Genomic DNA, 13,808 nt, shown 5'->3' with positions numbered 1-13,808 from the left:
ACTGCATGATTGAAATGAATGATGATCGGTTTGCATTCCTCATCTCACGCGGGCGCATTGATTATTATTAGATGATAGGTCATGTTTACTGCCAGAGCCTCGGTATTGATAATTTTACCCATAGGACATTTATTTTAAAAATGCACATTATAAGTGTTATTAAGAAAACCTCCTCATTGGCCGAACGCTGCCATACATTCTTATTTTGCATGTCTGCATAGCTCTAAGTTCCACACGTGGGATGCACAGTCACCGCTAGAGGTATTGGGGGACATTTTCCTCCCACTCGGCTAGGCTAGCTGTGTTGCCCTGCTGTCCGTCTCTATGCTAAGCTAACCGTGTCTTGACTGTAGCTCCAGCCCTCTTCTCTGCCACACACATCCCAATCAATACCCACTGCTGCAGGTCCTCTACGTGCATGTTTCAAACTGTTTTACATGAATCAACTCTTATAGAGGCCAATCATGCTAATAAAGCACGTGAGCATTATTAACGTTAATGTATTCCCTCTAGAAGACAACAAGAGAAACCATATTTAAATTAACTCATAAATAATAAGGTCTATATCGGTGCTGCAAACATTCCGGTTGAGTATAGCTGCTACTGTGAGCTTCCTCTGTTCTGTTCTCTGTGTGTGTGTGTGTGTGTGTGTGTGTGTGTGTGTGTGTGTGTGTGTGTGTGTGTGTGTGTGTGTGTGTGTGTGTTTGTATGTGTGTATGCATGTTGTGTGTGTCTGTGTGTGTGTTTGTGTGTGTGTGTGTGTTTGTATGTGTGTATGCATGTTGTGTGTGTCTGTGTGTGTGTGTTTGTATGCATGCTGTGTGTGTGTGTTTGTGTGTGTGTTTGCATGTTGTATGTGTGTCTGTGTGTGTCTGTCTGTGTGTGTCTGTGTGTATACATGTTGTGTGTGTGTCTGTGTGTGTGTTTGTGTGTGTGTCTGCATGTTGTATGTGTGTGTCTGTGTGTGTGTGTTTGTGTGTGTCTGTGTGTATACATGTTGTGTGTGTGTTTGTGTGTGTCTGTGTGTGTCTGTGTGTTTGTGTGTGTTTGCATGTTGTATGTGTGTGTGTGTTTGTGTGTGTGTGTGTCTATGTGCATGCATGTTGTGTGTGTGTGTGTTTGTGTGTGTATGCATGTTGTGTGTGTGTGTCTGTGTGTGTATGGTGTGTGCGTTTGTGTGTGTGTGTGTGTCTGCATGTTGTGTGTGTGTATGTATGTGTATGTATGTTGTGTGTGTGTTTGCATGATGTGTGTGTGTGTCTGTATGGTGTGTGTCTGTATGTTGTGTGTGTGTGCGTTTGTGTGTGTGTGTCTGTATGTTGTGTGTGTGTGTGTGTGTTTGCATGTTGTGTGTGTGTATGTATGTGTATGTATGTTGTGTGTGTGTTTGCATGATGTGTGTGTGTGTCTGTATGGTGTGTGTCTGTATGTTGTGTGTGTGTGTGTGTGTGTGTGTGTGTGTGTGTGTGTGTGTGCGTGTGTGTGTGTGTGTGTGTGTGTGTGTGTGTGTAGTTTAAGGAAGGAAGAAGAGGAAGGTGCAGATCCAGAAAGCCCATGTGGAGGGAAGAGGGGCTGATTTGGACTCCCCCCCCCCCTAACCCCCCCTCCCCTCCACCACCCGGAGCTCTTCCAAACATGGCTGCTGACATCAAAGGCAGCCGTGTATCTCAGAGGAGCCGCTGAGGACTTTACAGCAGCTCGCCTCAGGCCTGAGCGCGGGGGTCCCGCACCTCCTCCAACAGCAGCGCTGGTCACCCGCGGGTGGGACCCGCGGTGCCGGGACAGACGGGCCCGGCGCGGCGTGCAGCGTCACTGTCTCAGGACGGGCTGCACCAGGCGGCCGCTGGGCCTCGCGTCTCCTTCCTCTCAACACATCCAGTAAGTTGTTGGTTTGCTGCCGACACCGGCTCGATTAAAAATGTCTGTATTTTGAATAATTTACTTCATAAATAGATAATACAAGCTCATTATAAGGGTGCATCAATATTCTAGTGATAAGCTGAGAGAGGAGTGGGTTTTTTTTGTACTCGAGTTTTGGGTTTCACGCAGCAGTGATTTTCCTGCTTGTTTTCCACTCCTATCTAGGTGATGCCTTCCAGGGCTTCTACATGGTAAATGAAAGAATACAGTTTGGAACACATGTCTGTGGGCTGATCTGTAAACAACCTAAAATAAAGGTGACAAAAGAGAAGAGAAAAAAAAAAAAGCCAAAAGCCTATCTACACCTCAGCGTGAAAATTGTCATTTAATATTTCACAATGCTTTTACCCAGAGTGTAACTTAATCTGAAAGTTTACACAAAGGAACAGTGTGGAGCACTTCAAGGGACCTATCAGCAGAAATGAAATTTAGTCTGCAAAACTATTTTCATGAGCGTATAATCGCCTGACACTAAGAATCCTGGTGTTTGTGTTAACTTAGAAGGAGCCAAGAGGGAGCCTTTCACGTTTTGCCGTCACCTGCGGGCCACCGTAGTTCTCCCAGGCGCTCGTGAAGGCGGTAACGCGAGCCTCGGAGTGCAAAACCGTGGAACCGACAGCTTCCTTTGCTCCTGCAATGGTGTTGTTATGGTGTTATTCTGGTGATAAATGCCTCTGAGAGAAGAACTCACGTGACAGGCTGAGTGAGCGGAGGGTTGTTCACTTGGTTGGAATCTGCAACCGCACCACGACATGTTAATAAATACATCCTTGACAGAAGTTGTTTGAGCATAAAAATTGATTATTTCCCCAAAAAATATTTGGACTAGTAGTTTACTTCCAAAATAAAGTCTTTACCACTTGGAGATTGATGCTTACCTTTATCGTAGCTTAGTTTATGTAGGTTTAGCCAGTGTTATTCAACCTTTTTTGAGCCGCGGCACATTTTTTACAATAAAAAAATCCCGGCATCAACCAAAAAAAGTTACAAAATGTCACATTGTAGCATAATAGAGTACGGTAGGTATTTATTGCGCTACCTACTGGCATGGAAGAGTATTTAATTACTAGGCCAGCCACTATATTGCCGAATCAGACGCTCGAACAATGGAAAATTATTTGCAGCAACTAAATATTCATATTCATAACATTCATCACTGTACCATACATACTTTGCTTTTTGCACTTTCTACTGTTTATTTAATTTACTTAATTAATGAATACACTCTGCGGCTGTAAATATAAATAGTTGTATTCTATTCTATTTTATTGTGTATATTTAAATATATATATATATATATATATATATATATATGACTTTATTTTAATTTGTATATATCTTTCATCCCTGTTGCTTCTTTATATATTTGATCTTATATCTTGTGTGTTTGTATCTTCAATTGTAAGGCGCTACTGATGACGACAAAAAAATGTCTCGTTGGGGATTAATAAAGTATATATTCATTCATTCATAATATTTTTTGGGACCGATTGAGTGAAATTGGACATTTTCCCTCGGCACACCTGACGATCTCTCGCGGCACACTGGTTGAAAATCACTGGGTTACGCAATGTTCCACAACATAAACGTACTTATTTGAACCCAAATCACAATCTTTTTCCTAAATCCAAGACCGAGCGTCTGTAGAGGACGCTTTAGGAGTGACAACGTGTTGCCCAACACAGAGAGTGGAGAGCATTAGAAAGCATTCGCTCCTGTATCCACTCCTTTATGGTCTCATCCCAGTAATCAGAGTCATAAGAGGCTCCAGCCTCTTCCAGGCCACACGATGCAGCAGTCAGAGAAACAGCCAGCATATCCAACGCTTACTTCAAAGTCAATTTATTAAATTCAAAGAAAAGTAAATTGAGAGTGCTTCTGCTCGCCTTTGATGAGCGAAAGCCTTTACTGAAGGTGCTCTTTGGTTTATGAACCACGCTAAGTGAAAATTGAAGGAGGCACTTCAAGTACAGTTTTTTCTTTAAAGCGGTTAAGTCATGGCTTGTTTAAGGGAACATATTAATTAAAGACACCAGTGCTTGTGGCCTTCTTCAGCAAGTAGCACATCAAGTCAATTTAGTACAGTGTTTTGTACGAGGCGGGAGAGAAAACGCAATAATCATTTCAAAGAGAAGAGGCGAGAAGGGAAACTCGAGGGCAGTGACATCTATTCACCAAAAGGCAAAATAAATGCCCTCATTCACCCAGGAGAGAGAGATAATAACACATGAACGTCTCATGGGAGACGGGACCAACCTGTAAACGGCCCTCTTGTCAGACTCAAGCTGGGCCTGGGGGTCAAGGGTCACGCTGACAGAGGTATTTCCTGCTGCAGAGGCTGCTGGGATATGGACCTGTGGGGTCTTGGTGTTCTGCTGAGTGGTGCCCGTCATCTGGGGACACAGAAAACGACCACAAAGTGAACGGTGGAGTCAAACTAGTGAATACGTTGTAACTGTTCAGGTGCTTTTCTGGTCGCTTAATTGAGCCCTAGGGTCCCCTAATTATATATCAGGTCACATGGTACAAATCAAGAAAAAAACATGGTATAAATCCCCCCCAAAACCATGTTAGGTATCAAATTAAACATAAAAATCAGGGGTACAATAATATATAACCCCCATGTACAACCTCTAAACACATCTCAAACAATAAATAGGAGTAGGGCTTAAAGGGCTACAGGCTTTTACACACCAGGAATGTGACCAATAAACAACATGAACATGCTAAATACGTGTCTGGGATTATTTCACATTATGCAGCTCTTTTTTAATTCAAGGTTTGGATAGATGTGTGCAGGCAGAGGACCAACTAGCAGGATCAATGGGATCCAACGCTTTAGTCCGAGCTAAACAGCTGCAGTCAGCTACTGTCAGACGAGTCAAATGTTCGAGGGGAACTTGAGTTCCCTCTGGGAGACAGTTAGGCCGTGTGCAGCTTTTATTGTGAAAAATATGAACGGAAGGAGTGGATCTTATCTTCGCTGCCTTTGTTCGCCATTTGTGAACATTTTTTAATCAAGCACATCTCAGAAGAATTGGCCTTTTCGCCGCGTCCTAGTCACAACATTTTGAAAAAAATCCAACGCCATGGGAATCAATTGCACCCAATGAAATAGTTACTTCGGTTCTAGCAGAAGGCCGAAGATGGACTTCTTCTCCTTCTCGTAGTGATGGAGCAGCCGCTTGCGAGGTCATTTAGTAATCACTTTTCAAAAGCAATAAGGGGCAACATGCATCTGACTGGGAAAGAGGATGTCGCCGAGTGAATCATTGTTGCCTGACAGATCAGGCGCCTCGTAATGAAGCTGTTAAGCAACATGAATGAGATAGGATGGATGCAGTAATTGAACAAGGCATGCTCAGGTCTTCTATAGATTCCTGTTAGATGATACATATTCAATTAGCAATATGTTCACAACTGGCCCTCCTGCTGAACCACACACACACTGTAATACAGCACCCTTCATCTATCATTGGACTAGCTGCTCTTTTGCCGTTATTTGTTGGGCGACATGCTTTATGAACACGATCCATTGTCTCCGTCGTCCCTCTCCACTCCACTTTCGTTCTCTCTGAGGAAATGAGTCCAACAACCCCCAGCCCCCGTTTTTTTTTCCCGGGGTGGGGTGGGAGGAAGCTTCAAGTCTTAATCCCAGCACCAAATGGGAAATAAATTAGCTTCTTCACACTTAACTAGCTCTCATTTGCATTTTCCGAGCGTGCAGACTGCAGCTCGGGAGCTCTCCCACGGCACTAATCCTCCGGGCGAACGCAGGCAGAGGTGGCGTGGACGAAGAGAAGACATACAGTGTGTATCGCTCTGGTCTTAATTATGAAATGAAATTCAACCTGATGGAAAATCATTTTAATATTCCTGTAGAGACGTTTTAGAGCTGTATCAGAGTGTCGTAACAGTGTGTTGGTCAGAGCTCCAAAGGGTTAAAACCTGAATGAAAAACAATGACCACTTAGAGTAACTAATAATCACATTATATTACATTATAACTGTGATTATAATATATTATGTTATGTTGTGAATTACAATACACTATAATTCTGACCAGAACTATGTAGTATTATTTGTCATTATAACATGCTTGTGTGTTAATTATATTGTTATAAAGCATTAATCATATTTCTTAGTGCTTATATAGCAGATTTTAACACATTCTAAGTACGTTTACAATGCATAATATACATGGGAGTCATACAAAGTAAGTCTTATTATCATGATTATATAAACTGTTGTAAATAATACTTAAAGTATATATAGTATATAACATGACCTTGACAAAAATTAAAAGTAATTTAAATCACCTGAAAATTAGCACTGCATATAAATAATCATGACTAAATGAGCAATAATTAAAGATTTGGGATGAAACTTTATGCTAATCTGTTTAAATGAGTGGGTTGTCATCAGATAAGGATTCTGACTTTAAACTTGAGTCTGACTGGTGAACAAGAGTATATGAAGTCACCTGTTTCCACTTCAACCAGTATAAAGAGCACGAATAACACACGGAAATCGACCCAAACAATCCAGATAGTTCCAACTTTGACAGAAACCCTTATATCTGTGCTGGACCCCACCCCTCTAACCCTGATAAACATGGCCTCTCTGGGCCTTTAACACTCGGTAACCGTTGTGCCGAAGCCTCTGACCTGTTGGCTCTCCTGGTACGATGGTGGAGGAACGCTCTGGGTGGCCATCATTGTCACTGCAGGTGCTGGGGACTCATGTTGCATCATGGGATAGCTTCACATTTAGACTGGGGAGGAGACAAAAAAAAGAAGGGCCACATTAATCCAGTGCAAGCAGCGACTGTGAAGTCTATCACAGCAGCAGCCACCAGGTGCTGCTGTGATTAAATAACAGCTGTCCCTCTCCTGGTCCCCCTTCTCCCTTTACTAAACGCTCCGTCTCCTCTGCATGTGCCGCATGGAGCCGGCAGTCAGCCGGCATGACGCGTTCAAACCGACTGATGCCGAGCAGAGAGAAAACAAAGCAGACCAATCTCACAGAAAGACTTTACAAAACAGCGGGCTCCTAATGACAAACCCGACCACTTGTTTACCAATTAACCGACCGCCATGCTTGTTTACTAATTACGGTACAGCTGGCTGTAGAAGCGGAGTCACCTTGGTCGGCTGCTGATGTTGTTGTCGTCGCGCCGCAACCCGAGCCAATCAGGAGGGCTAATTAGGGCTCTTGTTGGCGGGATAATTGCTATTGGCCGGGGGCCCCACAGGGCCGAGGGCGGTACCCTGTGGAACACCGCTGTAACCGTCGTGCCCACCCCCAGTGAAGGAGCTAATTGGTTCAGGGGTATGTTACACACACACACACACACACACACACACATGGACCCCCTGCCATCGCCCCAATCCCACTATAGGCGAGTTCAGCGGGGGTTCCATCCTGAAGCTACTGCTAACCTATGTGTGCTCGCTGCATGGAAATGTGCTGTAAATTAACTGTTTGACCTGAGGGGGGTTTGATGAATGTTAAGGGGTAAACTTAATAAAAACCCTTTATTCATCAACACGCAACTGTGTTAACCTTTTATAAAAAAGATGCATGTCAACCGGGGACATCACGGTCCAAATGTTGGCCGGGACAGCTGGAGCCCCCGGGACTTATCGGAGGTATCGCTGAGCCTCGTGTGGCCCGTGAAAGGCAGGCAAGCGATCACAATGGGCCGGTGCACTCGGACTGCGTGGCATCGACGTGGAGGGACACGCCCGGCTGTGAGCGAGTGAAACGGGACGGGAACATCCGGGAGAAACCTCTGAGCCGGCTGCTGCAGCGGCGGTGCAGAGCTACCGCTTCAGGAAATAAAGATGTGCAGTAAATCTGCCGGACCACTAAAGCCCAGGGTTTGTGACAAGGTGGTGAGTTATGGATGAAAGAGGACTTTAATAATCCAACAATAGCCTTTCAAGGACCTCAGAAGCACTATAAAAGGATGATCATGTACTGAAATCATGCAAATATACCATAAAGTACACAGTAATGTGTGTGTGTGTGTTTGACTCATGAAGGATCAAGATGTCTCTCTTCCTTTACAGAGATCCTCACAATGTGCTGCATCAGTTACATCTCTATGGCTCCAGTGTTTCCGCTGCACACAGCAGCATATAGCACTGCTGCTACATGATTAGCGCCGCTGCTATATTAAAATCTCCCAGAATGCAATGAACTCGACATCTCTCGTCCTAGCAGTCTGTGACGAGCGAGGAGTAAAGATGGAATAACCCGAGACATTGGCCGTCGGTGGAGCTGACCTCAGATCTGCCGATTAAAATCAACTAATTAATCAAAATATGTGAGTGGTAGTCGACGAGGAATATCTTTTTTCGAGGACAGTCGTGGTTGCCGATATGCTTGATGCATTCTGTGTACTTGTGTTTTGAACCCAGCGAGACCTGAGAGTTCAAACCGATCCTCATTGCTCTCTGCTGCGTTTTGTATACTGTTCAGTAACTTACAAAATAGTCTTTAAAATATGACACGGTCGTGGGTCGTGATCCTGCTCCTCAGAGTTTCCCACAACTGAGGCCCGAGCTCCTCCAACCACACGACTGTTAGCCTTCAGGCTCCTGCTGCCAGACAGGAAGAGAATTAAACATCCCTCTCTTCAGTCTCCGTCGGAGACGAGACAAACTTGGCCGAGGCCGCTTCTCTCTTTGAGTGGCACCTGAACGCACCGCGGCCGCCAACGCGTTGATGTTAAATGCTGGTTCGGTTTCATCTTTGGCGCGCTGTAAATCGCGGTTTTAGCTGCAAATCTGCATGTTTTATCACGTCATACTGTGCTCTGAGTGTGTGTGTGTGTGTGTGTGTGTGTGTGCGACTGTTTGCCCTGTGTGTGTGTTCACGCTTGTTGGTGTGCCATGTGCATGTCTCCGCGAGTCATTTTGGTGTACTGATTGCGTCTCCTGGTTTTCTGTTCTCATTCCAACCGGTATCAGCTGAGAGGCATCTTCTACTGTTATCAGCCCTCATTTTAATTGCAAATGCAGCGAGCGTGTTAGTGATTAAATGGAAAATTGCACATTAATTGATGAGACTGAAGATAAAGCAATTCCAATTACTGCACTGTATTTTAGGCAGCCTCTCAAGTTTCGCCCAAACCCTCCAAGGAACGGGGGGCCACCAAACGCCACATTTGAGCAGGCAACCGTGCGTCCGTAAATACTGTACGCACACACACACACGGGGACGTAACACGAGCGCCGACACATGCCACGCAGCGGCCGCTGAAGCGTGAACGTACACAGAAGAACACCAACAGACAAGACGCTTAATTTGACGGTGAAATTAATAAAAAATCTGGCCCCGCGAAGCTGAGAGTACGACACAAGAAGTGGTGAAATTCCTTTTGAGGACATGTTTGTTCCTCAACAAAAGGCCCTTTGAATTATTGCAGGGTTCATAATGCATATCAATTGAAAAGTGCCTGTAGTCGCAATCAAAATTCAAAAAGCAAGCATAAAGTGGAAAATGAGAAGTAGGCATAAAATTATTCCGACAAACATCAAAGGGTTGTGCGACTTTGGATTGGAGGCAGTGGTACCCTTTCATCGGATTCTGTGTCTATTCAGCATTCAATTTTCCGACGATTCTCCGGCATGGAATGGGCCTCTGCCGTATTGATGTCAGGTTAGTCGGCGGCGGCGCTGCAGTGGGATGGAAATCCATATCTGGTCACGTATGATGTGATCACTGCCTCTGGCCGCCACACTTCAACCGTGTCCAAAGCTTTTCCTTGTCTGCTTTGAGGGTGGATTCATTGTACGGTGCTGAACTTCTATCAAACGTGGGATGGGAACGCTTCCTGCTATGAGTCACATCCTCCTCGACGCGCAGAGAGCGTCAGGGGAGAACCGGCTGGGTTTTTAGGACCGCATCATTACAAGCAGACGTGTAGACAAAGATGTGACCCTTTCTTCATGGGGAATTATCAACACATTGAGAAATCAGAGTCAGGAAGCGGTGAACAGGAGGTGACAGGTCGACTGAGACACACAGGTAGATCCAGGCCTCACATAGGAAGCTGAATATAACACCACGTTGGTGAAAAGGCTGTTTTAAGACTGAGATCATCGCCTCTTCATTTCATGCTATTTGATATTTGAGTGAATTTCTCATGGTTAGAATAGGAATTCTTGAGTTATGGCAAAAAGAAAAATGTTTTGAGGTCACACAGACCTTTTTTTATATTTGAAGAAATCCCCTTCCGGGTCTTCCTGAGATATTTCATTCACTGGAACGGGACAGACAGAACAGCCTAGAAACATTACAGCCTCCAGCACTAATGTTTAGTGCTTAATAAGGGGGGCGGGGTCTCAGGGGGTCTGAGTGTCTGATTGACACCACAGACCCCCTGAAAGCCTTAATCACCACATTTTGGGGGGCCTCTACATAGGCGAGACGGGGGCCCTCTGATTGCCACTGGGTACAGCTGAGTTTGTTGGTGGTGTAATTAGTTTTGCAGGTATTTGGCCATGAAGCTAAAATACTTAAACATCCAAATGGCGCCCTGGTGACGGTGCCGGACGAAGACCAGCGGAGTTATTACATGTCACCCTGGAAGGGGAACATTATCATCTTGCTTCACATTTCATGGCAATGCCAAAACGGAAGTCTGGGGATGATGAGCGTTCTTTCCTGATGGATTATATCAACTCGCGTGTCATGTTTCAGTCTGGATCAAAGTGGACGTGAATGTTTGTTGTGTCATAATTTGCCCGGCTCACTGTTTTTCCTTTCTTTGATTTATGCATTCAGGTTCTGAATCACATGAGAAAAGTTGATCTATGGCAGAATAAATACTTGAAAGTATTACAGAATGCCTGAGAGACTTACTGAATTCATTCCATTATGTTCTCATATTTTGTCACCTTTTAAATTGTATTTTGCTTTCCATTAATTAAGATATTTCCACCATAAATTGGTGCATAACGAGAATGCAGACAATATAGTTTTCGATTTTTTTTTGTTTGTTTTATTTATTTTGAGTTGTTGATTGATATACTGGTTTGATTGTATTAATAAATCCGTTGATATTTAACATTTGTTTACTTCACTTCGTACTGATTACCAACCAAGCTCTTCTTCAGACGCTCTTCATCTAAATCTTCATGCTGTTTTCAGCTAAAGCCTCTCAATCACACAATAGTCCATTTTGCTCTCATTAACCACAGCTTGGGGAAAAAAACTAAAGTGTGAAATAATTTCACAAAGACCGTCTGTAATTCGGAGAAAAATTAGCCCATTACCCACAATGCCAATTTCTTAAAATCCCCCAAAACAACAGCGCGAAGGCTTGTCTGACTTCGTGATCAATTGGATCCGCTTCTCAGGATCCTGAAGCTTTTTTCATGAATATTATCTCATAGCAGTGTCTCCACCCGAGGCTAGATTCACTCTCCCTGTTGAAGCCGTGACGAATTGCAGAGCCCATTCTGATCCCAGATCTGGTATCACATGTAACACACATGAGGTGGGGGGGCTTTCCACACATCCTCCCATCAAAATCTCATTTAATCTGCCCTGTTTGAGTTTGTTGGTTAAGAGGTTGACCTGCGAATGCAATGAATAACATTTGGAAGTGCGCTGTGTCACCTTGGTCAGATATTATGCGTCTCGGTCTCCCAATGCGAGCGGTGGAGATGAATAAATAAATCAGCTGTTTCTGAATATGAGCAGGATCTAATCATGGCCTTATTGTCAGGCCTGATTTACAATGCAAACACCGGGAGGAGAGGCCTTGATGGCGTTGGGTAAAATGGTGGAGGGAAGGGGGCGCTGGTAATGAGATTGGAGAAGAGGGGGAGGAGGGGGGCCTGAGTACACATGCGGTGGTCCGACTCTACACAGACATCGGAAAACACACAGATCAGAGCGCAAATACCCCACCACACACACTCACACACACACTTGGGAATGGGAATGCATGCAAACAGAGAGGCATGTATATTAATGCACGAATGCCAACATTAAACACAGAGAGCAAAGCTTCAACTAGTGTCATCCTGAGGGCAACATCACACACACGTCTAGCACACATACATTCCGGCACACACACACACCTACACACAAACACACTCGAGGTGCATACAGAGCCGGAGGCAAAGGAAGTCTCACCAGTGGTATTGGGGTTTCAAACCTCCACCCCATAACCCCCCCAGGCTAGAGCGAGCTTCACACATAGTGCAGTCAGGACCCGGTCCACACTCCCAGACCACCTCATTAACCTGAGCCAGCAGCCCTCTCTCCACCAGCCCCGCACTTACAATTCATGCAGGTATCATTTATTCACCCGCTCTTCTTGATTGGACCCAGCCCACAAGATAGATGAGGCCACAATGTGAAGCTTGGTGGAGGAGGTTTCTGCATTGTTGTGGACATTGTTAGGGCCTCTACACTCACGGGGGCTTCATGAATAAACGGCAGCAAAACTAATCAAAACTATTCACACCGGCAGTAATGTGAATTTGTGACAGTCGCGACACTTTTTCAATGAAAGGTTCCAATAGATTGGGGCAGGCTGAGGACCGACAGCCAGGATGCTGTTGAACCGGAGCAGAGCTGCAGTCTGTCTGGGGTAAACCGCTGTACAAGAGGGGTGGGAATCACCAGAGGTCCCACGATACGATACTATTACGATACTTAAGTCCCTATACGATACTATCACGATACGATACTATCGCGATACAAAAGTCCCGATACGATATTATCACGATACTTAAGTCCTGATACGATACTATCACGATACTTAAGTCCCGATACGATACTATCACGATACTATCACGATACTTAAGTCCCGATACAATACTATCACGATACTTAAGTCCCGATACAATAACATCACGATACTTAAGTCCCGATACGATACTATCACGATACGATACTATCACGATACTTAAGTCCCGATACAATACTATCACGATACTTAAGTCCCGATACGATACTATCACGATACGATACTATCACGATACTTAAGTCCCGATACAATACTATCACGATACTTAAGTCCCGATACGATACTATCACGATACGATACAATCACGATACTTAAGTCCCGATACGATACTATCACGATACGGTACTATCACGATACTTAAGTCCCGATACGATACTATCACGATACTTAAGTCCCGATACGATACTATCACAATACTTAAGTCCCGATACGATACTATCACGATACGATACTATCACGATACTTAAGTCCCGATACGATACTATCACGATACAATACTATCACAATACGATACTATCACGATACTTAAGTCCCGATACGATACCATCACGATACGATACTATCACAATACTTAAGTCCCGATACGATACTATTACGATACGATACTATCACGATACTTAAGTCCCGATACGATACTATCACGATACAATACTATCACGATACGATACTATCACGATACTTAGGTCCCGGTACAATACTATCACGATACAATACTATCACAATACTTAAGTCCTGATACGATACTACCACGATACTTAAGTCCCGATACGATACTATCACGATACGATACTATCACGATACTTAATTTCCGATACGATATTATCACCATACGATACTATCACGATACTTAAGTCCTGATACAATACTACCACGATACTTAAGTCCCGATACGATAATATCACGATACGATACTATCACGATACTTAATTTCCGATACGATATTATCACCATACGATACTATCACGATACTTAAGTCCCGATACAATATTATCACGATACGATACTATCACAATACTTAAGTCTCGATACGATACTATCACGATACTATCAGGATACTTAAGTCCCGATACGATACTATCACAATATGATACTGTCATGATACTTAAATCCCGAT

General features: G+C 44.1%; 1 protein-coding gene across 5 annotated transcripts in view; it reads right to left on the bottom strand.

Annotated features, from left to right (window-relative positions):
* Positions 1-6,674, bottom strand: part of pknox2 (pbx/knotted 1 homeobox 2) — a gene marked incomplete at both ends in the record, with an annotated part of 32,540 nt that extends 25,866 nt beyond the window's left edge. For 3 of the 5 annotated variants that reach the window (XM_079238054.1, XM_079238055.1, XM_079238056.1), the window contains 2 exons: positions 4,177-4,313; positions 6,588-6,674. In XM_079238054.1, coding sequence (XP_079094180.1) covers positions 4,177-4,313; positions 6,588-6,674 — 224 coding nt within the window. Of the gene's footprint in view, positions 1-4,167; positions 4,314-6,578 lie in introns of all 5 variants that reach the window. The other 2 variants (XM_079238052.1, XM_079238053.1) reach the window with 2 other exon arrangements.
* Positions 6,675-13,808: the final 7,134 nt, after the last annotated feature.

The sequence above is a fragment of the Taurulus bubalis genome (genome assembly GCF_910589615.1).
Source record: "Taurulus bubalis genome assembly, chromosome: 2".
Classification (NCBI taxonomy): Eukaryota; Metazoa; Chordata; class Actinopteri; order Perciformes; family Cottidae; genus Taurulus; species Taurulus bubalis.
Note: the sequence above shows the minus strand (reverse complement) of the source record. Positions and strands in the feature narration are given on the sequence as shown.